Source organism: Olea europaea, chromosome 21 (genome assembly GCF_002742605.1).
Source record: "Olea europaea var. sylvestris chromosome 21, O_europaea_v1, whole genome shotgun sequence".
In the NCBI taxonomy this organism is placed as follows: Eukaryota; Viridiplantae; Streptophyta; class Magnoliopsida; order Lamiales; family Oleaceae; genus Olea; species Olea europaea.
Genome location: NC_036257.1, coordinates 1739241 through 1765471, shown reverse-complemented (window position 1 = coordinate 1765471; position 26231 = coordinate 1739241). Strand labels below are relative to the sequence as shown.

General features: G+C 32.9%; 2 protein-coding genes and 1 long non-coding RNA gene across 7 annotated transcripts; all 3 read right to left on the bottom strand.

Annotated features, from left to right (window-relative positions):
- Positions 1-1034: 1034 nt before the first annotated feature.
- On the bottom strand, positions 1035-2578 carry LOC111369994 (glycine-rich protein 5-like). Its single transcript, XM_022991713.1, has 2 exons — positions 2539-2578; positions 1035-1633 (listed from the first exon to the last, which is right to left on the bottom strand). The coding sequence occupies exons 1-2, from the start codon at positions 2576-2578 to the stop codon at positions 1035-1037; spliced, it is 639 nt and encodes a 212-aa protein (XP_022847481.1).
- A 322-nt stretch (positions 2579-2900) lies between these two features.
- Positions 2901-6104, bottom strand: LOC111370367. The gene is made up of 4 exons (XM_022992043.1): positions 4178-6104; positions 3795-4058; positions 3419-3538; positions 2901-3249 (listed from the first exon to the last, which is right to left on the bottom strand). The coding sequence occupies exons 1-4, from the start codon at positions 5315-5317 to the stop codon at positions 3199-3201; spliced, it is 1575 nt and encodes a 524-aa protein (XP_022847811.1). The 5' UTR covers positions 5318-6104; the 3' UTR covers positions 2901-3198.
- A 3063-nt stretch (positions 6105-9167) lies between these two features.
- LOC111370366 lies at positions 9168-15098 on the bottom strand. Of its 5 annotated transcripts, XR_002698391.1 has the most exons (8): positions 14583-15098; positions 14413-14493; positions 13423-14261; positions 12222-12352; positions 12072-12134; positions 10446-10507; positions 9664-9853; positions 9168-9542 (listed from the first exon to the last, which is right to left on the bottom strand). It is a non-coding gene; the product is annotated as an uncharacterized LOC111370366 (long non-coding RNA). The 5 variants fall into 5 exon arrangements; XR_002698393.1 differs by having other exon boundaries at positions 9664-9834; positions 14413-15098; XR_002698390.1 differs by having other exon boundaries at positions 14413-15097.
- Positions 15099-26231: the final 11133 nt, after the last annotated feature.

Here is a 26231-nt window from a genome sequence, read left to right as displayed (position 1 = left end):
GCCCACTCATCAGTGAAAATATTCGCTAAGCGTTTCCTTAACCACTTGTTCTCCAATCCACTTCAAATAAAGTCTCTCAAGCAAACTCTAAATTGAAGAAATTTACGATGGAGATCTCACAGCTCTTTGTCTTTTGTCTCTCACAAATAATGTCTTTTGTCTCAAAAATAGAAAAACAACCAAAAAATTCATTTATGAAGTATAGAAGCTATGTCAATCTATGGTAGAAAATGTAAATGACCAATAAATTTAGGAATGTTTTTGGCTCCATTTCATGCTATTTAGCCCATGTTTGATAGTCATTTTTTGTTAAGAATGAATATTTGACTAGTAACTTTATGATGATTACGTGGTTAAAAAATGGAAAACACTTCCGGGTTTTCATGAAACATATTCGGTGTTGAGAATATACAATTGAAAATAAGTATGATAAAAAAAGAGTTTTTAAATAATGATTGTTAAATAGAATTTTAATTTGTGTCAAGCCTTATGGAAAATAAATTATCAAATTCTTCCTCGCTTGTGTGATATTAGACACCCCCCCCCCCCCCCCGATTAATCATGCATGTCAAAGCTGACCCTAAATTGAACATCGCAATCAAGTTAGATAGGATTTATTAAGTTGGAAATATACATTCGACGGGTTTTATTCGTTTAGAAAACATAATATTTTAATGCTGGAATTGTTCCCTTTAAACATATTAAATCTGAAATTTGGGAATGAAATCCATATTTTGCTATTTAAATTTGTGACATAATCATAAGAGTGAACAAAAATTAACCTTGTAAAATATAAATATTTTCATGGAAGAAATAACCATGGGAAATGGAAGTAATCTAATTAATCAAACAGTGAAGCTCATATATATTAACTAATTTGTTTCAATTAATCTTGAGTAAATCAAACATCTTTAGTATAATAGTTCAAAGACTCTACATTTTTTTTTTCCCTTTTCGTACGGAGCCATGAAATCGCTAGGCAAGGAATGGTTATTATGAGATGAAAATACAAGGACTAAAACTTCTTTAATTACTCAAGGGATTCCACCACCTCCTATTCCACCACCAGCTCCTCCACCAAATCCACTACCAGATCCTCCACCCAATCCGCCTTCGCCACCAAAACCTCCTCCTCCTCCTCCTTGAGCACCATTTCCAAACCCACCACCAAATCCTCCTCCAAAACCAGAACCACCCCCTGTTCCTCTACCTCCACCTCCACCAAATCCTCCACCCCTTCCTTCAGAACTACTTCCGAGCCCCCCACCCAATCCTCCTCCATAACTAGAACCACCCTCAGATCCTTCACCTCTACCTCCACTTCCTCCTTGAGCACCATTTTCGAACCCACCACCCAATCCTCCTCCCGAACCAGAACCTCCTTCCGTTCTTCCACCTCCTCCTCCACTGAACCCTCCACCACCACCACCTCCACCTCCACCTCCACCTCCTAAATCCCAGTGATCAAAGAATTTTTTCTCATCGTAGAAAGAACCCTCTATGCCAATAAGCTTTCTTGCATTGGTGGTACAAATAAGAATACCAAGAAGAACCAAGAGAACAAAATTGAAACTCATCTCAATTTGCAAGTAAAGATTGGTATTGAATGTTGATTTGTGAGAATGTAGGACAGCTAAAAGGGTTTATATAATGCTACTGATTCGTACCATAAACCACCTTTGAATTTTTAATGCAGCTTATAACTGTTTCTTTGAAAAGAAAACACTTCACCAAAACTTGATTACTCTGATTATTAGTTAAATATTTTGTGCTTGAATTAATGAGTGAGTTATTGGGGGTTCTCTTTAACCTGGCAGTTGTTACATTTGTAGTGATTCGATTTATGTTTTTAGTTATTAATTAGTGCAACATATATGGTTACTTACGTTAGGGGTATATACACATATTCTCAGTGGCGAATCCAGAATATCGAATCAGCTAGGGCGGCCATTAACTCACAATCGCAATAGTAAAATTGTTTATTAATATTTAATTAAATAATATTAAAAAAAATTTCAATCAATGTATAAATACACTAAAACACAAAAGTCGTATCCAACTAAAAATATAATCTAATACAACCCAAAACAATGAGAAAAAAAAAAACATTTTCCCACAATACATGCATGATCAAGTTTCAAAAAAAATTTCAAACTTAAATGAGATAAGATAGAGTTTATACATAAATAATGATAAAACGGTAAAGATGAGCTCCGAGCTTCACGAATGTTATGCAAAATTTTCAAAATAATGAATTTTAGAATTAGAATAATTTTTAATCTCAAAAGAAAAAGTGTTTTCGAATTCTTAAAATAATAAAAAGCAACACTTAAGTTGTCCAAATTTGAATTTTATAAAATAAATTGATAAAACCTAACAATAAAAGTATATATATTATGAAGTAATAATTTGAGTCAATAAAATTTTTAAAGAAATTATTTCGAAAATGAAAATTAATTACATATAATTGTTTAAGTATTATTTATTGTATTAAAAATTTGAACCAAAAATGGAATTACATGGAATTGAACCACGTACCTTTCACATACACAGGGACCCTCTGCCATATAAGCAACATTCCCTTTTGTTGAATGTCAGGGTAATTATTAATTAATATTTCATTATTACTTTTAAAAATAAAGGAGTGAAGTGCTGTGGAAGGAAATCGAACCTGTGTGACAATACATGGAGAAGCAACGCCTGTCCATCTCACCTGCACGCTGATTCGTTGAGAATTGCTACAAATATTATATATATAGAAACATTTAACACTAATTTCTATTAACCATTTTTCTCCACCAATCCAGCACGGGTGGCCGCGCCGGCTCGCCAGGTGCTGGATCCGCCCCTGGTTCACTCTAATGAGAAAGATACATTCTAGCATAACAGGGCAATCCATCTAAATGAACTTGTATCTGCAATAAGCTATTCAATATAAAGCAGCAACTGATCAACGTCAAGTCGATTTTATTTGTACAAAATACTAGCATATGCACCAGTCAGATAGCAGGATATATACACAGAATTCATTGACGAAGGTCAACTGTCTTCTAAGCATATACAACTCAACTAAGTAGCCCACTGTTTTCAGAACCACGGCATTTACACCACAATACAGCCATTAGTTACGAGTTCTACATGTCAACGTTGTTGATTCTTTAACGGAAGTCTTCCATCTCAGCGTCCGGGAGCTCAAATTTATTCATTGACACGATAGAAACGCAGCAATTTGAGTGAAACTACATTCTCCTGGAAATAAGCAAGTTAATGAAAATAGTAACCTCCATGAAGGTTTTTCACTCAACATATAACATCTGATATATACTTTTCCAAAAAACTGAACAGGGAAAAAACAAACTTTAATCACCGTAACTATCTTCTTTGCAATGAAGTTGATCTAAAATTAGGTCAGCTTTACCTGACATATATCCTCAGACTGACGGGGAAAATGAAAGCCCATTGAGCAGTTCTGCAATGCCTCAGGATGTTTCATCCATGCTTTATGGGCGTCACTTAGTTTGATCTTATACTTAAACATCTGAAATGAAAGAAGAGTCTTCAGCATAAAATGGCATCAAATCCTTAGAAATAAGAAGACTAACATCTTTGTACCGGGTGCACAACTCCAAACCTTCTCTCCCCAACTTTTCAGAAAGCATAGATAAAATTACAAGATCAATAATCCAAGAGAATAAGACTGATATTGACAAGAGGGAAATAAATCCATTCAAACTACGCGCAATGAAATGAAGGTTTGGATGAGAAAATTTAAAACAGCAGCCATGATTACAAACCTCAGAAAGTGGTATAGTTGGTTTCTCCCGTTCCTCACCATTGATGTTTATACCGGTGCCCTGGCATTCTGGGCAAAACACGGAGTAGATTTGCTTGCTTGAGGCTTTTATCTCATCTTTCTTCTCTGTTTCACCATCCTTCCCTCTAACCTTTCTCCTGGATTTTCTTTTCGCTTGAGGTGCTACTGACCGATTTGCATAAATTTCAGTTTCACATAGAAGTATCCAGTGAATGAGGCACGATATATGGAATACGTGAAAAGCCTACATAAACACAATTATAAAAGCTTATATACATAATTGCAAAGGAGAAAATTATTAAATATCAGAATCTTCATTCTGAACCACAACATAAATCTGTGGTAAGTGCTAGGGAGTTATACCCCAGTCAAATTTCTACTGCTGCAAACAAGTCTACCAGTTTTCCTGTTCAAGAGTGCAGCAACATCTTTACCCGGGAGCATTTTCTGTTGGCAGATATCGCACAACCTCTCAGAAGCAACATTATGCTGTCTTCTCAACTCTTTCCTCATGGTTTTGCTTACGATGATTCTTGATTGCACCAGCTGATCATCATTCCCAGCTAACAGAAATTTTGAGTTTGGATTATTTGAAGATTGAGACTCTTCTCCAGAAGAGTCATTTTGGTTACTTAGACCCTCACTGACGTCCTCTGGATCAGAAAATGACTTCCGCTTCTTGCTTCTAGAACTGCCACTGTCCGCAGCTTCTGAATGATGACTAGAGGGAAGCAAATATCTAATGTCACCAAGTAAAGCCTTTCGACCTAAATTGTAATTATAAGCAAAGGCAACAACAGCGAAGTCGTGCTCCAAAACCAAGTCAGTATCCTCATTGGCAGAATCCTTATTCACCAGCCATTCACACCATATTTTACAAATTTCATTAGAAACCCCATCCTTCTCACTAATCCTAGCAGCAATTCTTCCAACACCCATCTGCCTCACAACCAAATCACATACCTCTTCTTTCTGGAGAACGCCTGGAATAACCAGATCAGAACCATTTCCATTCAGATTCTGATCATGGGAGCTGTCATCACAACCCATATCATCCTCACCAACGTGTGAAACATCATTACGTCCCAAGTTCTCATCAAAACTAACAATAGGAAGGCTATCTTCATCTACATGATGGGTGTCTAACAGCTTAAATCTCTCGGAAGTTGAAACAAGTAAACTCTTATCTTGTTCTGATGAATCATCATGGAAGAAAAACACACCATCATTAAATGGCCATGGATTTGGTTTTAACAATGTAGATTTTGCAGCAGCAAGCCTTTCAGAGTGTAGACTACCTTTCAAGTGATCAAATAATATTGCATCACTATAGCACGGTGCAAGACACAATGTGCAGAAGAATAACAACTTCTTTCCATCTTCCCTGAGCTCAACATACATGTGCCCCTGTGATCTCACATTCCGCAGAGTTGTCCTCACCAACTGTTCTTTCAAACTGACAGCATTCATCTTTGGAAACCCTAATTCCCTCCTCCCCGCCATTCAAATCTATAACAAATTCCCTAAGTCTGAACCTTATGACAACTAAATGAAAACCTAGGAGGTCCAATTTCCACAGAATAGTCGTACCTTACTCAAAGCGTGAGCAAGATTTACAGCATAAACAACGAAATGCCAATTTTATTACATGGAATTGCAAATTTGATTAAAACCATATGAAACCGTAGACATCTCAAACTCCATAAATATGCCCAAATTCACATTTCTAACTTCATTTAAAACTAATCGCCCATGTTTTAGCATTTTTCAGGAATTCAATAAGAGAATAGGGAATTTCACACTAAATTTCCAAAATTCAGATTCAACTAACGAAGACAAAATCCCCAAATTCCTCGCTGAATTCGAACTACAAGCTCGATTCCCCACAAGTGCAACCAAAACAAGTAAAGACAGGAAATTAATAAATCCCTAACAGAACGTTCAGAAAACCCTAAACTTACAACATCGCGGCCTTATAGGTATTATAAAAGTCTTCACAAATCTTCGAGCTATTCGATTTCCTGCGACGATTCCGCCACCTAATGCATAGAAGTAAATCATAACATAGCTTGAATCCTCCATTGAAATCATCTCCATTTCCGTCAAAGCTCCGAAGGAGAAAAATCCGAGAGGGAAAGAAAAAAAGAAAAACGAAAAATCAATAGGCAAGATCAATATGAGAAATACATTCACAGTTTTTTGTATGTATATCTGTATGTATATAGGGAGAAATCCCAGAGCAAAAGAGTGGATGAAACAGAAACTATTCTTCGAACAGAAAACTTGTGGGGTGCAACTTCTTATCTTATATAATAAATAAATTATTGAGAGAAAGGTTACTAAGCGTTCGATTAAGGGAATCGCGAGATTTGAGTGAGATCCAACGGCAGACAGTTTGGGAGTATGGATAGAATATTTTATTAAGTGAATTTGTAATGAAGAATAATTATCTAACAAACAATTTAAATTTTTAGATGACGACAAACAAAGATTTCATGCAATTCATAATTTTTCATCATATATTTTCTTACTTTTTATCAAAACTTACTAAAAATACGATTTTAATCTACATCAAACTAGGGATCTGGTCAAAAATTATTTTTGGAGAACGACCCGCTAAAAAATAGAAAAAGGTGAGTGATGCATATGCAAAATTGTTTTATTAAATAAAGTGTGATTGAAATGAATTTGGAGGAAAATAAATTTTAAATAATCTGTATTAATTGTAGGGACTATATCAACAAAAGCATGATATATAATAATTTAAACAAAAGGTCAAATAAATGATTAGCTATTAATTGAATAGAGATGGCAAATATATACTATATACTTTGGCTGGCGATGTTTCTATAGGCTGAGATTAATTATCCTTATTTATCATCTATATTTATTTATTTATGTTTTTAAATATGATTTGTTCAATTTTAAAATTAAAAATAAAAATAAAAATTAAGGTTCAAGGTGGGTTCGAAAAGAATGTTTGAAAATAATTAGTTGCAATAACTTGCAGAATAATAAAATGTAGAAATAAAATTTATTTACTGATCGAGTTTCATGACAGTACAATGTTCTAAAGTGAAATTATCCATCAATAACTGTTGCGATCTCTGTGGACATTACTCACAGGATACAACGATCAAACAAATCACTTGCACAAAAATCACGTATAGTTTCAGAACTCTTTAGTGTAAAATGTATAATTTCGGTGTAAAAATTATAGAATATGGAAATTATAATTTCGTTTTTTGATGTATATTTTTTCAAAATCATATGAATGTTTATATAGGCAGAATATATATAACTACCTCCACTATGATTCAGAAAGATTTACAGTTTTTAATGGAACGTGGATAATAGGTTATAGATAGTGGGTTGTTGAAAAACGGTTATATTATACTAGCTAGTTTGATCCATTAAATAATTTCAAAATCAATTATAATTAAAAAAATAATTATTATTATTCTAATCAAGGAAGCCTAAGAGCCCAATACCCCAATCAAAAACTTTTTTATCATTGGGTGGTATGTGACCCGAACCCCTCAACCTCCCACACAAATTCCACACTTTCTATCACTTGGGTACTTTATCTAAATTAGTTATTTCTTACACATTATATTGTATAAATATCTAACAAATCCCCACATAAAAAGAAATGAGATAAATATAAATATTACTTTGAAGTACTGTAGAAATCACGGAAGCTTAGATATCTATCGACTTGAACCTTGACTTTGTATATTCCATCGAGCTTGCTAACTATAGAGTGAACTATGTCTTTAACTCTACAATTATAATGGCAAACTGGGACAATTGAACACACACATAACCTCTAAAATAATCATTGAGTTCTTGTGGTTGTGTTTATTTTTGCCGTGAACTTTCTCAATTTCTTTGAGTACTCTTGAGAATTAGCCTCAATTCTCATAGAAAGCGGCCACACTTCCACACTCAAATAGGTGCTTCTATCAAGGGTGTATTGTATCTAAACACGCCACTGAATATCAACTATGGTAAACATTAAAAGAATTAAGTTATCCACTAATCAATATAGTTGATACTACACATCATATGGAGGGGTTTGAAATAAATCCAATGTAGTACTCTCACAAATCACTCCAATAACTTTGTTGTCCTATTGGACCTCGTCCATGATATCGCCAATTGCAAGGTTGGATTTCATCTTCCTCGATATTTTCTGAACTAGTTCTTTAGCTAATCCTTTGGTTAATGGTCAGCAATATTATCAGTTGACTTCACGTAATCAATAGCTATAACCCCATCCTTAAACAGCTGACGCACAATATTATACCTCATACGAATGTGTCTGGACTTTTCATTGTAGGATGAATTTTAAGCTCTTGAAATAGCTGTTTGACTGTCATAAAGGACAAAAATATTTTGAAATGGTTTAGATCATAAAGGAACATCCATAAGAAAATTTCTTAACCATTCAACCTCCTCATCTGCCTTATTTAAAGCTATAAATTCAGATTTCATAGTAGATTTCGCAATGCAGGTTTGCTTAGTGGACTTTCAAGACACAGCACCGCCCGCTAATGTAAAAGCATATTCAATCGTAGATATACTTTTATTGGTATCGAAAATTCAATTAGCATCACAATATCTCTCAAGTACACCAGGAAATTCGGTATAATGTATTTCCCAATCTAGAGTGTAGCTCAAATACCTTATGACTCGAATGAGAGCATCCCAATGTTCACCGTCAGGATTACTAGTATACCTGCTAAGTCTACTGATTGCACATGCTATATTAGGTCTTGTACATTTCATGATATACATGAGACTACCGATCATTCTAGCATATTCTAAAGCAAAAACATTAGGTCCTAAATGTTTTCTCAAATGACGGCTTGTATCAAAAAGTGTTTTAGTATTAATACAATTGCATTGGTTAAACTTTTTAAACACTTTTTTGTACATAACTAGTAAAGTGAACATGCGTTGCACGTTAGTTGATTAATTTTAAAAATAAACTCCGTAATTTTAAGAAAAAATCATTTATAAATGTGAAAGATATTTATAAGTTGGTTTAAATTGACTTACTTTTCTTTTCTTTTCTTTTCTTTTTACAGTTTTGATTCTTGATATGAACATTTGGTATTCATTATATTAACTTCTCGTTACAGCTACCAGTTTATTGAGGTTATATATTGTTTTAGTTCGTAATATTTTGTATCCAATATTATTAAATTTACAGCTATAAACATCATAGTAATGTAGTTCTTTTCCACAAACTAAGCTGAAACATGATTATATATAAGGCATGCATAAACTTCTTCATTTTATAAAAAGAAAAAAAAATAGCTACATCATTAAATTGTTACTCAATTAATAACATTACAATGAAACTTTTGAATTACCGTGAAGTGGCTTCAATTACGAATAGAAACTAAATAATTTTTTTTTTAAAAGGTTAAAACTGAAACTCCTATACGAATCCAATACGCAACAGTTAGCAGACAATCAACAATCATAAAATGTTATTCACAAATGATATTTCTAGACCAAAACAAATGAGTTTACTCGAACTTGTAAATTAAAGAATCTATCTTCGAACTGCACCTCCTTTATCAAGAAATCAGCTCCAATGGTAGCCTTCTATCAGTTACTGATCAATGGTTCTAGGCAAAAAAGACGCACACGAGTTTGCTACCTGATGCATCATTCATCTCATTCCATTTGTGCACTATCTTATCAACTTTGAATCCTAAAGTTGTAGCACGTAAAACATGGTGAGAAATTATAGATCCCAATATATTCATAGGAAAACTATAAAGTACATATCAAAAAATGAAAAAGAAAAAACAAAATATATAGTTCATAACTACCTTCTAAAGTAGCTGCCTTTGAACAATGATTATTGACTATAACTGCAATATTTGTACATGATGTTCTAGCAATCCAATTTTTTCAATTGCAACCTCTAGGCATTCTTCTCAAGTTGGTAAACCCAATTTAAATTCCACAAGAGAACCAGCATGATAAATTGCCTCTTGAACCTAAATTGAAGGACGAACACTGAATTGTGAAGAAGAAATTGAGTTAACCAAAGATGATGATGCCATTGAGGGTGTTATTATGGCAGAGAATACCAAGCAATGCAAGATAATATTTGTTTTAAAATGGGAAAAACAAGCGAGCAACAGGTTATTAAAGTATGAGGTTAACCCCTTTTTCAATACCCAAGACGGCGGTGAATTTTTAAGGATGTGTAGTTAGTATTAATTAGAAACTATTTTACCAATGTGATAGGGAAATGCTTCTTGTATGGAAATTTGATTCGATATAGAATTGTGAAAACCTATAACGTAAAATTTACTTTATAAGACCATGTATCCTTGAGATCTCTTTTGGCTAATGTCATTGATGGTAGATTTTATGAATTTCTAGCATTCATCATATTATACATTATATAAACATGACTTTTTGTAGTTAGTGTATGGGAATAGAATTCCACGACTATCATAAGATAGAAAGGTTGAAATGAAGAAAATGAAACACTTACAAGTGAGTTGTATGCCACCACAATCCAAAGAGAACAATTATACCAAGTGATATATTTTCCAGGGCATTAAATTAGTAAGACAGATTCATAAAAAGAAGAAATTACCAAACTTTTTCATTGTGAGATGATGCAAATTTTCAACTCTAAAGACACTCAAATACAAAAGCCTGCAAATGGAAAAAATTTATGTTAGAAGACATAACACAATGTAAAAAATAAAAAAAAGTGTGATATCTTAAAAAAGTGGAAATTTGAACATAAAAATGAAGTTTGTCTAGATGGTAGGTCTTTTGAAACTTTGCAGGTGATTTTGTGCCTTCATCTTCTTCAACCACCAACTTTACAATTTCACCAAAAAAAAAATAATAATAATAATAATAATAATAAAAAATTCTACTTTGTCTTTCATAAATCTTTTCTCACGCTTAAGGCTTTCAATCATTTTAAAAATACGCATTTATCCCATGAATTTAGATCCATCCTAAAGGTCAGGGACCATTTACGTAGAAACCCCATAAGTCATGGACAATTTGGGCCAATTCTCGTTCAAAAAATGGATAGGCGATACTTAAGCCAAGATGTGTATCTGATTTTGGGACGATTGAAAAGAGAAGAAAAAAGAAAAGTTGGTATACATCATACGTGTGAGTCATATTCTAAGAAAGTCAGCTAAACTGTGAGGGGGGAAAATCATTTCATACTATAATTTTTGAGATCTAAACTTCATTAAATCTACCTATTGACGGCTAGTGTTGTTCTATCATTAGCTTATGTACAATGTATTGTGAAATGTAAACTTCAAACAGATGCTCTAAAGAATAAATGTAGGATCGGCTAATCTGAATGCCATAAGTTATGTTTGCATGGGGCTTATTTTTGAGATTAGCAAAAGGTTTAAAGTCATAACCCAAAAATCACTAACATTTATGTGAACATATATTTTTGAGATTGAAAATTGGGTAAAAAAGGCATGGAGAAGAAGAAATGAGAAGTTGTTGCAATGATTGTGTGGATGAAGTGAAGTTGAATGCGAAAATGGATAAATACTGAATATGAAGCTTTTAAAAACATTTAAAATAACTTGCGCCAAAAAGGAACTTTGCTTTTAAAATTTGATTTTTAGAAGCTCTTATTGTAATGGGAATGGCGTTTCCAAATTTTTTCTTCCTCTAGAAGTGAGACCGTTGCGTCACTCTCATGACATGATTTCATATTAACATTATTTCTGACCTTCGATCGATTTTTCAAGAAAACATAAAAAAAATAATTATAATATGCATCATACTTGATTAGCATTTTTTTGTAGTTGGATTTGTTGCCTACTTCACAAATTCAACTGACTTTATGATGAATAGATTTAATACAACTTTAGGCATACACCAAAAACAAAAAGCGACAGACAACTTGCTAAGGAAATTAAGAGGAAAAAAAAAAAAAAAAAAAAAATTTTACTCCATTCAACTTTGTAAAATATAGCTTATATCACAACTTGAAGAGAAGTTTGACAAATGCCAGCTATCTATCCATGTGGCTCTATGGAGTTTCTTCAAGAGAGAATTTAGAATGGTCAATTGATAAGTTAGAAAATATAACTATTGTCCACACAGTAGGCAAAGCAAAACATAATATGGACTACAAATAGTCAAATACCGATATCTATGTCCTATCCTTTTTATGCCCTACCCTGCCAAAACAAATTTAATTTTAATTGTAGAATACAGAAGACAGTACCTTGTTATTGAAGTTCCGTTGACCATTATGAGGAAAGCAATCTTCACCTCCGCCAACCTTTAACTGCAAGTAGAAGAGCATGGAACAATTGTAAATGTGCAATGTAAAACAACCTGCCCAAGATCCATCAAAAGACTGGTCAATAATCACCTTGGGTACCTCGAGGCCCTAGCTATCACTTGAGTAGGCTACTTTTTGATTCAAATGCTACAAGTAGCAAGGAGTCGGCTGTCATCATAGCAATAGCTATCTTGTATTTGGGAGACGAGCCCGAAATAGATCTATTATTGTAAAAATATAAAAGTTGCATATCTAGGAACTTACAATAGGTGCGCAGATGCATAAATAAGTTGGCGAAACACTATTTAACACGTTGATACCAGTACAACAATAACCATGGGAAGAGAATTATGTATTGAAGACATCAAACATAATTGTTATTAGAACTTGGAATCTTAGTTGTCACTCTGGATCCTAACAGGATGCATTCCAAATTTAATGGAATGGAAAATATAAAATCATCAAGTGTGCCTTCATAATATAAAAGATGTACCACAAATTACATAGTAATACAGCTTTTTTGTTTTCACTATATGCAAAAACATGATTAGGATAGAGATTATAACAAAGTTGGACAAAAAAGGATTTCACTGAGATAAATATAAAATATTTGAGCTAGTCATGGATGTCATAAACTAGGGGTTCACCATTCTTCACATTCAAATCTCCATAAAAAAAAAAAAAGAAAAGAAAAGGCAGACTACACCTCTAATATTAGGTTATATACTCATTTTCCAAGCATCAAGGTTTTGATGTTGCTTATACCATTTAATTCATTCAATTTAAAACCATTCACATGTACACCACAAATAAAGGGTATCAAGAGTCGACCAAGAACACGAGTTTTATAGAAGCAAACATATAAGAATACCATGAAACATACCTTGCACAATTTATGCAAAGCACCATTTATTCAAAAAGGAAAACAAACCAATAATGGTTAACAATTTCATTCAAAGACCTTTAACTTGCCAACTTTAATATCCATAAAAAAAAAATCAAGATAAAACCATGGCCCCATTTAGCAGAGCACGACACTGGGCTCTGGAATTGATTTCTCAAAATATAACATGATGAATCAAGCCTAGAATCCTAAGGATCTAATAACATAGAACATAACAGTTTGAATCTTCAACAAAGTGAATGACCCAATAACCTAACTAACGGAGAACCTAACGAAATTAAATCAAGAACAATATGGTCAATATTACCATTTGTCATAAATTTGGATTCGCAATATGCCGATCAATCATAAATACAGATCTAGAACAAGAAATATCACAATCTTCACCTGCTGATGGCCTTCAAGTGGAGTCAAAAGTGGAAAGCAATCCCCAGTGGACCGTTGATGCAAGTATTTACAATTATCCCCATATCTACAGTACCAGTGATTGCACAATTTTTCAATCTTTTTAAAAGTCTCCTACCAGCACTACCACTACTACCTGGCAGCGATTGCACTCTTCTAGGCATGTTATTAAAATAATATTTCCCACTCCTTATTTGGCTACAACCACTGATCATATTATTCCAAGAAACAACATTTCTCTCTGGCATTGACCAAAAGATCCGAATATCTTCATTTAATCGCCCTTCTTTAATATAACCACAATCAAAGTTGTGTCGAAACCACATTTGGTTCATACGAATCGTCAAACACCCTTTCAGCATCCCTAATATTGTTTAACAATACGTAGAGATCTAACATTGCACTACCCACAAAGATATCAAAATTAAGACCAATTTTTTTCGCGAAAGAGTGAACCTGCTGGCCTAAGTAGAGATCTTTTAAAAGAATACTGGAACGAGTTACAGTACCAAAAGTGTACTCATTCGGTTGGATATTCAAATGAAGCATTGTTGAGAACAAAGTTATTGCTTCTTTATGCTGGTTTTGTTTGGCGAAGTTGCATATCAAAGTTGTCAATGGTACAACATCTTGTGTAGACATTTCATCAAGCAGTTGAGAAGCATATGAGAACGCATTTGATTCATAACAAGATGGCAAAATAAATAGAATTTTAAGCCATACTTCTTATGCTTGTAAACTTTGAGAGAAATCATTGAAAATCAACATAAATCACCCAAATTGTTAAAACTCTCTACTTACTCCAGCCTGGCATTTTTTTACTGCAAAAACAAAACAAAACTCTAAGAATCTTAATTCACTATTTCCTTTTTTCTTTCAGAGAAAAATCACTCAAAAAGATGCAGAAAACACACAAATTTGCAATTGATACACAGATACGCCAATGTACGGAGAGAGACAGAGATCTCATACCCTTAAGTGTTTGCCATTTACTGGTGATGTTCCAAGATCCTCGAGCAACAACTAAAGCCACCAAGTAGCTTAGCTGAACAACTGAAAATAGGAAAACAAGAAACCACAGCTTATACATTGCCGGCATCAAAACGTTCGCCATAAAACTTACGTGGAACTGAAAGTTATACTTGTGATTGAACTATTTTAGCTTCTTCAGATATTATAATCGGAAAATGTGAAGCAGAGTAATTGGTACAGTAGAACTCCCTCTGAGCATTATCAAAGAAAAAGGTTGAGAGAGAGTAGCCAGCGATTCTAAGCTTTTAGTTTCTTTGTGTAAAGAAATTGTTTAACTCTTGATTCGGTTGGTTAAACTCTTTAGTTAGAAATCAGTTTAATGAGTTAGAAAATCAGTTGGAGCCTCTTAGATTCTAACAGATTTTCTGTTTTTAGTTTTAACTGAACCTTACATACATTTTCTTGTATATCTCTACAGTCCTTTGTCTATAAATAGGACTCGAAGCTGATAACTTGAGAGAGCAAGCAAGAGTGAAACGTGAGTGTGTGGGGAATCACATTCTGTGAGCAAGAGGGATGATTTTCTGTAGTTAGAGAAAGAAAGATAGTGAGAGAAAAAGTCTCTGCAACACCTCTTTGTAACTTTCTGAAAGTTTTCTGGTAGTGTCTCGTTTTTGAGTGATGAGTGCTAGTGTTTTGTGAAAATAAACACTCTGTAATATTCTGTTGAATGGTAGATTGACTGGGGGGAAATTTCCCTGCAGTGGTTGAAGAAATTTGTTCCAGAAAACATCAAATTCTTGTGTCAAAATCTGATTCTTTGCCGGGTTTATGTTCTACCAAGTCTGTGTCTTATTTTCTCATGCTGTAAATCTGAATTGATCAAGCATTGAAGAGAGGAAAAATCCTAACAGTGGTATCAGAGCCTGATTGTTCTTGGGCTTCATAAACTGAATATTCTTCCAGGTTCTTAATTGAGATCTTTAGAAGGAAGTGTTGAACTGACTTGCTGGCCAGAAGTTCGACTCAACATGTCTTATTCAAGATTGAAAATTGAAAAGTTCGATGGGAAGGCCGACTTTAGTTTATGCCAGGTTAAGATGAAAGCACACTTGGGAAATCTTGGATTGGACGAAGCTCTCAAGGATGAATCTGAGATGCTTGAAGAACTTACAGGTGCAAAGAAGGCAGAGGTGTTAAAGAAAGCCAAGAACATTATTGTTCTAAGCCTAAGTGATCAAATTCTTAGGAAAGTGATTAAAGTAAAGACGGCGGCTGAGATGTGGAGCAAATTGGAAGAGCTTTACAAGACCAAGGCTCTACCAAATAGAATTTACCCGAAACAGAGGTTTTACAGCTTTAGAATGGATGATATGAAATCTATTGATGAGAATGTAGATGAATTCACCAAGCTGGTTACAGATCTTGAAAATCTTGACATCAAGATAGAAGAGGAAGATCAAGGCATCTTCCTGTTGAACTCTTTACCAAAGCCCTATGAACAACTAAGAGACACTCTCAAGTATGGGAAGAAGATTCTAACTTTAGAAGAGGTTATAAGTGCAGCTTACTCTAAAGAATTAGATTTGAGAACTAATGGAGATCAACCAAAGCCTTATGGAGATGTTTTGATTGTGCAAGACAGGAATGATCAGAGAGATAATCAAGGTAAGAAAAGAGGTAAGTCCATATCCAAAACTAGAGATAAGAAGGTTTGTTGGGTTTGCAACAAAGAAGGACATTTTAGAAATGAATGTCCTCAAAGAAATAACAAAGGACAAAAGCAAGAAAATCACAACAATGGAGACTTGGCTAATTTCTTGGATGGTTATGAAACTGCTGATGTTCTGTTTGTGACATGTTTAGACACCAAGGATGAATGGATTATGGATTCTGGGTGCACATTTCATATGACACCCAGACAAGACCTTTTCTTGGAGTACAAACCAGATCATGGAAGTAAAGCTTTGCTGGGAAATAATTATAGTTGTGATATAGTGGGTGTTGGAGCTCTTAAGCTGAAAATGTGGGATGGTAACATTCTGATCTTGAGTGGTGTAAGACATATACCAAGCCTTAAGAGGAATTTTATCTCACTTGGCACTATGGATGAATCTAGTTGCATCTACAAGGCTCAAGGTGGAGCACTCGAGGTTATGAAGGGATCTTTGGTTGTAATGAAAGGTCTATTGCAAAAGGGTCTGTATATTTTGCAAGGCACAGCTATCAATGGTGAAGCTACTATTTCTGAAAGCAAGGAAGATCATGATGTGTTGTGGCATGGAAAGCTTGGACACAAGAATGCCAAAGGGTTACTAGAGTTGGGAAAAGCACACAAGTTTAAGTTTGCATTTGTTACTCAAAAAACCAAAGCTGATCTTGGATATATCTGTTCGGATTTGAAGTACTCATCACAGGAAAATCACCAAGAGACTGACCAAAATGGTGGAGCTGGAAATCTGCATAATGAGATGCAAGTGAGGAAGCTGAAGTTAGAAGAAGTTCTGATTGGCCAAAGGGTAACAAGCAGGAGAAAGTTGAAATCTTTTGTATGCAAGATATAATTTCCAAGAGGGAAGTTGAAGTGGTGAAGGTTGCCACTAAAGTTGATCCTGCTGAAAGGCTGATTTGCTCACCAAAATTAATTCCAGTTAGCAAGATCCATGAGGCATTGGATGGCTGAAGATTAGAGCTGGATGTTCAATCATGCAGGGTGTTCTTAAGGTGTTTTAGTCAATCTTGATTTAACAAAACTCATCAAGACTCAAAGGTGGAGATTGTAAAGAAATTGTTTAACTCTTGATTCGTTTGGCTAAACTCTTTAGTTAGAAATCAGTTTAATGAGTTAGAAAATCAGTTGGAGCCTCTTAGATTCTAACAGATTTTCTGTTTTTAGTTTTAACTGAACCTTACATACATTTTCTTGTATATCTCTACAGTCCTTTGTCTATAAATAGGACTCGAAGCTGATAACTTGAGAGAGCAAGCAAGAGTGAAACGTGAGTGTGTGGGGAATCACATTCTGTGAGCAAGAGGGATGATTTTCTGTAGTTAGAGAAAGAAAGATAGTGAGAGAAAAAGTCTCTGCAACACCTCTTTGTAACTTTCTGAAAGTTTTCTGGTAGTGTCTCGTTTTTGAGTGATGAGTGCTAGTGTTTTGTGAAAATAAACACTCTGTAATGTTCTGTTAAATGGTAGATTGACTGGGGAAAAATTCTCTGCAGTGGTTGAAGAAATTTGTTCCAGAAAACATCAAATTCTTGTGTCAAAATCTGATTCTTTGCTGGGTTTATGTTTTGCCAAGTTCGTGTCTTGTTTTCTCATGCTGTAAATCTGAATTGATCAAGCATTGAAGAGAGGAAAAACCCTAACACTTTGCAGAATATTTTCTTTTGGAGATGACACTCCTCGTGCAGCACAGAGAGTGACGGACACTAAGCGTGCACTCTTCATGTTGGATGGAGGGTGAGCACTCTTCATCCAGCATGAAGAGTCCACTACCGTGGAGCACGAAGCAGCATAGCAGTCTCTGTGCAGCGCGGAGAGGCATGCTCTAAATCCTACAAAAAAGTCATCAAGATGGCACAGAAATAGATTGCAAAATACGTGATTTAAACTTGGATAATGTATTTATGGATTCTCCTAGGCATAAATTTAAACATGTAGATAGTAAATAATCCCAGTAGATTTTCACCTCCTTTTTGTCTTCATCTATTCTTCTACGGCTGTCATCAACAATTGAAAGGTCTAGCAAATCTTACCTTCATAGAGCAAAAAAGAAATCTTCTACTCAATTCTTTGAAGTAATCGGAAGCTTAAACCAGGGCGGAGATTACACAAAAATAAAAAGAAAATAATGAACCCCGTCCAAAATACAATTTAAGCCTTCTTTTGCAATTCAAAGCGGAACAATAGTAACTGATCAACACCGTCCACATCTCCGCACTCCGCTGTGTGCGCGAAGTTTTCTCCCGCCACATATGTGCATGCCCACCTTGTATTTATATCCAACTAAATTTAATCTTTCAAGATTCAATTATATTTACACAAAAATTAAAAAGAGAATGATAGCGTAACTTACATAAACCAGAAATTCTGTACAATTTAAGCCTGCAATTTTATTTGATTTTTGGATTTGGAATGAGATTCCAAAAAAGAAGAAAGGTAAGGAAGATGATGAAGAAGAATACAGGACTGGTAGTTTGTGTGAAAAAATGGAGAAAAAATACACATCGTGCAACACATTGTTTTCAGCTAAAGAAATAGGAAAAAAAGTACAAGACGATACATATTTATGACATGTGTCCAGCCAAAGTTTCTCTCTTTTATATAGGATGTGTTGGGCTAAAATAATTCCTTCGAAACATGTTACTATTTTGATTCCAAGGATAACATCAGCAACATCCAAATATTTTATTTTAAAGTGCTTTTTCAAAAACTGTTTAGTCTTATTAATCACATCTAAATTAGTTCTCATTATCAGCATATCATCAACATAAAAGAAAATTATCACATCATAATTATTTTCAAATTTTCTATATATGCAACTTCTGCTTCTTTTATCACATAACTACTTGATATTAAAAATTTATTAAATTTTTCATGTCATTACTTAGGAGCTCATTTAAGGTCATAAAGGGATTTTTTTAAATTTACGTACTTTATCATCAAGGCCTTCAACAACAAATCCCTCATATTGGTCCTTATAATGAAACAATGGCAATTAACATCCTAGTAGAGGTAATCCTAGTAACAAGTGAGTAAGTATCAACGAAGTCAACTCCATTTTGTTTATAGCTTTTAGCTATATAAGGCTTGCTTTATACTTATCAATGGAAATGTTTTTTTTTTCTTTCTTTTTTTTTTTTAAACAACCATCTATAACCAATAATCTTATGTCCTTGAGGTAAGTTTACTAACTCACAAGTATTATTAGACATAATGAATTATATTCACTATTTATAGCTTCCTTCCAAAATATATAATCTACTAAAGACATATTTTCACCAAAAGTACTAGGATTATCATCTATTAAGTAGTTTAGAAAGTAAGCATCAAAAGAAGTAGTGGTCCTAATTCTTTTGCTTCTCTTAATTTCAGCTTCTTCTAATTTAGTAGGCCCCTCTATAACATTAGGAGGAATACAAAAAGAACTACTTGGTCCTCTAGACTTTTTTTTATAAGGAAATCTGTTTTTAAAAAATTCAGCATCTCTCGTTTCAAAAATTATGTTCTTTTCGATCAAATCATTTTTAGAGTCAATGACTAAAATATGTAGGCATTATTGTGAAGAGCGTAACCTATAAAACACAATCAAGAGCTTTTAGACCAAGTTTAGTTCTCTTATGTGCTGGAATGGAAGCTTTAGCTAAACACTTCCACAATTTGAGATATTTATATAAAGGTGTTCTACCCTTTCATATTTCTTAAGGGAACTTATTATTTTTCTTACTAGAAATACTGTTAAGAATATAACATGCAGTAAGAAAGGCAACTTTCCACATGTTAAAAAGTAATCTAGAAGACTTTTATATAGAAATGATTATATCCTTAAGAGTTCTATTTTTCCTTTCAACTACACCATTAGAATGGGGAAAATAAGGTTGAGTAACCTCATGAATAATATTATTATCATCACAGAATTTATCAAAATCACCTATATATTCTCCTCACCTATGATATTTTAAAATTTTTATAATTTTGTCTAGCTGATTTTCTACTCAAATTTTATATGAAACAAATTTTGAATAAATTTCATCTTAGGAAGATAAATGTAACATATTGAGAATAATCGTCAATGAAAACTAAAAAAAATATTTATTTCCACCACGAGTAATATATCATTTTAAATAACATAAATTAGAATGTATTAAACTTAAATTGAAGTAGTTCTGTCAACATGAGGAAATTGTTTTCTAGCATACTTAGATTCAACACAGATTTCACATTTTGTATTTGAAAAATTATCCATTTTGGGAATGTATTACAAACTCATTAATTTTTTAATAGAAGTTATATTGAAGTGTGCAAGTCTAGCATGCCACACATCATAGGAATCCAGCAAGGAAACATAAAAAGTAGATGTTTTATTATTAATCATAGAAATATTGAGTTTAAACAGATTCTCATATGCATACCCTTTCCTTACAAAAGAACCACCCTTAGTACAACTTGACCACTCTCAAACACAATCTTAAATTCCTTTTGGACTAAGATAAATTAAGATACTAGATTTTTCCTAATTTCATGTACATAAAGGATATCCTTCAAACTAAGGATATTTTCAGAGGTAAATCTAAGTGTTACAGTTTATTTCCCCTCGATTTTGGAAGAAGAAGCTTACCCATGAACAGATATTCTCCATCATTAGAAGGAGTGAATGAAGAAAATGCACATCTCATGTAGATATGCTTGGTAACTACAGAATCTACCCACCAATCTGTCATGTTGCTTACTAGATTAACTTGTGTCACTATAGCAGAAAAATTTCCATCCTCTACTACATGTGTCTGATTCCTCACAACTTTTCCTTTCCTATTTCTGCAATGCTTTGCAAAGTGACTAGGTTTACTACAAACAAAACAATCATCAACAATTTTATTTTTAAATTGAGGTTTGGACTGATTATTTTTTCCTGCGAATTGCTTTCCCTTGATTCTTTCTTTAAAGTTCCGTCATTTGGTAAAATTTTCAATAAATTTCTTACTAGCAGAACTTCCTTCAATAAGATTAGCCTTAGTATCTAAATTTGTCTTTTCCCTAAGTTCTACCATTTTATTGTCATCCTCAATTCTAATCCTGATAATCAGATCCTCTAAGAATATTTCTTTTCTCTTATGTATCAAAATTTTTTTATACTCTTTCCAAGAAGATAGTAATTTTTTAATTATAGCAGACACTTGAAAACTCTCACAGATTTTATAACCCTTAGCAATAATTTCATGAATTAAAATATGCAATTCTTCAACTTGACTGACCAACGTTCTAATGTCATTCATTTTAAAATCTAGAAATTTTTTCACAACAAATTTCTTATTTCCAACATCTTTGGTAGCATATTTCTTTTCTAAGGAATTTCATAATTCTTTAGCAGATTTACACAACCAATAAACATCATATAAATCTAACATCAAGCAAATCAGAATGTAATCCTTATGTTCCCAATTAGCTAAATCTTCTATTTCTTGATTAGTAGGCCTATCCGTCATTGCGGAAATGGGTTTATCAGATTCATTAGCATTAATAGCTTTAAAATTTGTCAGATAAAATTGCAACTTCATTTGCCATCTCTTAAAATCCTTTCTATCAAATAATTCAGGTCTTTCAGAATACTTAGGAACAAATATATCTTTTGCAAACATGGCAACTAATTATAAACGAGATTTCAATTTAGAGTGTTGGAAAATAATTAGTTGCAAATAACCTGCAGAATAAATAAATACAGAAATAAAACATATCGATTGATCGAGTCTCATCATAGTACGATGTCTTAAAGTAAAATTGCCCGTCGATAACTGTTGCGACCTCTGTGGACGATAACTCCCAAGATACAACGATCAAACAAACCACTTGTGTCGCAATCATAAATGGTTTCAAAACTCTCAAGTGTATTCCAAAAAAAAAAAATGTAAAACTCCAATATAAAAATTACAGAATATGGAATTTATAATTTCATTTTTTGATGTATGTTTTTCCAAAATCGTATAAATGTTTATATAGGTAGAATAGATATAACTGTCTCTACCATGATCCCAAAAGAATTGCAATTTTTGATGGAACACGGATAATGTGGATTGTTGAAAAATGATCGTGTTATACTGGTTAGATTGACCCATTAAATAATTTTGAAATTGATTAAAATTAAAAATAATTATTTTAATTAAGGAAGCCCAAGAGCAAGGCCCCAATTAAAGACTATTTTTAGTACTGCGTGGGATGTGACTCGAACCCCCAACCTCTTGCACAAATTTCTCACTTTCTACCACTTGGGCATCTAAGTTAGTTATCTCTTTTAAATATTAAATTTATTGGAGATCAAGTATACAATCATATTATAACAATGAATGCTATATTATGGTTTCAATTGAAGTTACAATTTGACTGAAATACATCTTTTGAAGTAAGTAACATATAGCCAATACCAACTAGTCATCCATCATTATTTATTATTTTACAACACTCCCAACGATTATTTAAAATAATTGTTTCGTTAAAATCTTGTCTGACAAAAATTTCAATTGGAAAAAATATCAAACAAGCGGGACAGATAGAAGTGGAGTAATCAAATGCTGCCTTGAGAAAACATTGTCAGAAATATCTGATGAGTCAAAATTTGAGTAAAGGAAAAGAAGTACAATTATGGCCTCTAATTTTAATCAATAAAAATCCTTGCATTAGGTGATCCATATTTAGCACGACAATTTCTTCAATGTCACCATTTTCGTATAAGATATTGATATATCCCTCATTAGTTGATCGTCATTAGCATGATGGTCTATTGTAATTACATTAAAGAAGATTTTGTCGTTGCGCCTTCAGTAGTCTCTTATACAATTCGTAAATATTAGAATAGCGGGGTCATAAATGTGTTTTGCTGGGCCTGAGGATTTAAGCTCCTAAATCATAGCAAGCAATCAATTTTTTTTCATTTATAACTTATAAGAGTTTTATGGAATTAAATTTGTTAACTTGAGATCAACAATAAAACAACAAATAAAATAAAATATTCAAAATATTCATATTACTATGTCTTAAACGATTACTTAAATACAACTCGTCTTGTGATTTTAGAGATAAAAATATCAATTAATTTTGAATAGTCGAGTTGTTCAATCGTTAAGGCAAATTCATAATAATTATAACATAGATTAATTCATAATAATTAATTAATCAATGGACAGAATTATATTCATGAATCTCTCATAAGTCATAAACGAAAGGCAGTTAAATCCATATATATCATCATCAAGTTTTATAAAAAATCACTCAAAGAAAGCCACAATAAAATTTCTTGAACCCACGTCTCCTATTTTATGTGATTGGGCTGAAATTGTACAAGCTTTGTGGAGATGTTAGCAAATCTTATGTTGAAAGGTCGATCTAATATTCCATCAATATCAAAGAAAAATAGCATAAAAAATGGGTGCAACATGTTTAAAATGTAGGTGGAAATTCTGACCTAAGAAAGGGGTATAGAGTGCACTCAATTTGGCAGTAATCTTATCATCAATTTTGTTACACAATGGAATGCGTATTCCTAATCCAAAACTTGGAGTACCCCCAAAACCACCACACTCACACTCGGCACCAAAACAGAGACCAAATAATTGAGCAATGCAAATCCAACGAAGCAAAGCAAATAATCCCACAACAAACCTTTTATTGAAAATACTTGTATGAACAACAAAATAATATATAATTTTCCAAACTCTCAACCCTCAGTGACTCTTTGTTTCTTACATGATAGTAAAATATAGAGTTTTCCAAATGTGTAAAAAAAAGAAAAAAAAGAAAAAAGAAAGAAAAAAAAAAGAAAGAAAGCACGCACATAATGCAAAACCAATAGAAATTCATGAAAGAGCTTTATTTCATAAAAATCGATTAATCTAAAAACTGTGGCATCTATAAAAGTCATCAGAAACTAATAAAAATCTAGATATACTTACAAACAATTAATTTTGGGTGCATTCATATATAAAACAAATATCAATAAAACAAACATGGGTAAATAAAAAAAATAAAAAAATAAAATCAAGCAATTTAACTTCAAATGTATACAATACTGTTACCGGATTCACGATATCATTGTTGAAAAAGTCTTTTGTTTGGAGCAAGAGCGACTGAGTACAAGCGGTTTGGATTTTGGAGAAGTTATGAATTTAGGACGAGGTCTAAGTTTTGATTTAGTGGGACAATTATTGGAGGTTTTGAATGTAATTAGTGAGACTTTAAAAAAAGAAAAAAAATATCTTTTTTTGCCCCCTAAAAAGCTAGGCCTGAGGCGATGGCCTCTCCTCAAGTCCAGCTTTGTAGAGTAGAACTATTAAATTATGTTGATAGTAAATGTCTTGTAGGTTATGATCATCCACAACTATAATATTTTGAACATTTTCTCTTGAATTTCCATTGTACAAAGAATATGCATTATTAATATCTTAATAGGAATATCCTAGTGAAGAAAAGAGTACATTATTTTTTTAATTATGCTATGAAGGTTGCCTAATTAAAAACCTTGTCATGAATACTCAATGAGACGAAATCTCCACCAAGGGGGGAAAAAAAAATGCATATATACTCACATTTATGATAATATTACTTAAGATCTTGTTTATAACATCCTCAAGTATTGCAGTAGATAGTGCTTTTGTGAATATATCTTTCGAATAAATTTGTATCATTCCCACAATTGAATAAATAAAATTGATTGATGAGCTTTATGAGGATAAAATAATATCATGCACCATCATAACCAACTAATTCCGAATCACTAACCATCTAGAGACACAATATTGTGTCTATTGCACTAAGATAAGGTACTCAAGATCAATAAGTTATTCATTATCATTTCGACGACAAAAATGTTCCTCTTTTCACTTCTAGCCAACAAATAACCATTTGGGTCAAACTTATGTTTCATTTTTTTTATATATGATATCTTTCCAAGATGTAGAATAAAATAGAGAAATCCAATTGTATTAACAACACAAAGTTAGTTTTAATACAATTATAATATGGAAATCAAATGATATGAATGAGTAAACCAATATTCCCTTCCCAACTAGACGATATTGGTACCAAAGAATGGATGATAGCATTAAAAGAATTTTATGTTTTTCCTGCAATTTTTTATTTTTATTTTTATTTTTTTATTTTGTGGTGAAAGGTTCGTATTTTTGGAAAAAATATTTGCAAACGAAAAAAATTTGTAGGCACATTTCTAGGGCAAACATTGTGTGGATAGGTAAAAGATGACAAATTTTTTAAATTTGTGGGCTAAAATTTTTCCCTACAAACCCTTTGGAAAAATATAATACATCGCGTAAGGTTCTCTCGACAAAATTATTCGTTTGCTAAACTTAGTTTGCCCACAAAAAGGTTTCACTTTTCCCCACAAATTATATTATGGGATAAATCACGTTTTTCCCTACAAATAATATTTTCCGTGGAAAGAATATTTGTAGGCTAAGATACATTTTTCCCAACAATTAAGAATTTGTAACATGATATAGATTATTTTGTGGGCTAAACCTTGTTATGCTCTACGAATAATTTTTTGTGGGGAAAGCACATGCATAGGCTATTATGAAACAATTTGTGGGGAGAAATAGCCTTGTTCAAAATAATATAAAGATACAAAAAGACAATAAATTAATTACGATATGTAGTGTCAATCAATATAACATTGAATCCAAAATATTTTATCTGAACACAAATAAAATTCATTGACCAAGTATGATTAAATCTAAACTTAAAAAGAGTATAGCAAACATGCTCTATATATATTATTATGCACCCAAAAAAAAAAAAAAAAAAAAAACTCTTCATCCTCATGTATTAGATATGCGGCTGATCATAATCGAAGTTATTCTCTTCATTCTTAATAGCATCATCTTCCTCGTTAGCATTATTCTCTAATGACAATAGTGTAAATGAGGGTACAAAGAACCAGGAATTTTACCTCATAGTTGGTGCATAGAATGATGTCAAGATTGCAATGTAGAATTGAATTGTTGCTGAACAACCTTTATCTTATGTTGCATCCTTTGCTCCATCTTCACTCGAGCTGCATCGGCTACCTTTTGAACAACACATTCTGCTTC

Excerpts from the sequence above, each read along its gene's own strand:
- LOC111369994 (XM_022991713.1), bottom strand. The coding sequence starts at position 2,578 with ATGTTGCTTATATGGCAGAGGGTCCCTGTGTATGTGAAAG. Across the intron at positions 1,634-2,538 it reads GGTCCCTGTGTATGTGAAAG|CTGTCCTACATTCTCACAAA; the intron begins GTACGTGGTTCA and ends AAACCCTTTTAG.
- LOC111370367 (XM_022992043.1), bottom strand. The coding sequence starts at position 5,317 with ATGGCGGGGAGGAGGGAATTAGGGTTTCCAAAGATGAATGCTGTCAGT. Across the intron at positions 3,539-3,794 it reads CAACTATACCACTTTCTGAG|ATGTTTAAGTATAAGATCAA; the intron begins GTTTGTAATCAT and ends CTTTCATTTCAG. Across the intron at positions 3,250-3,418 it reads AGTCTGAGGATATATGTCAG|GAGAATGTAGTTTCACTCAA; the intron begins GTAAAGCTGACC and ends GCTTATTTCCAG.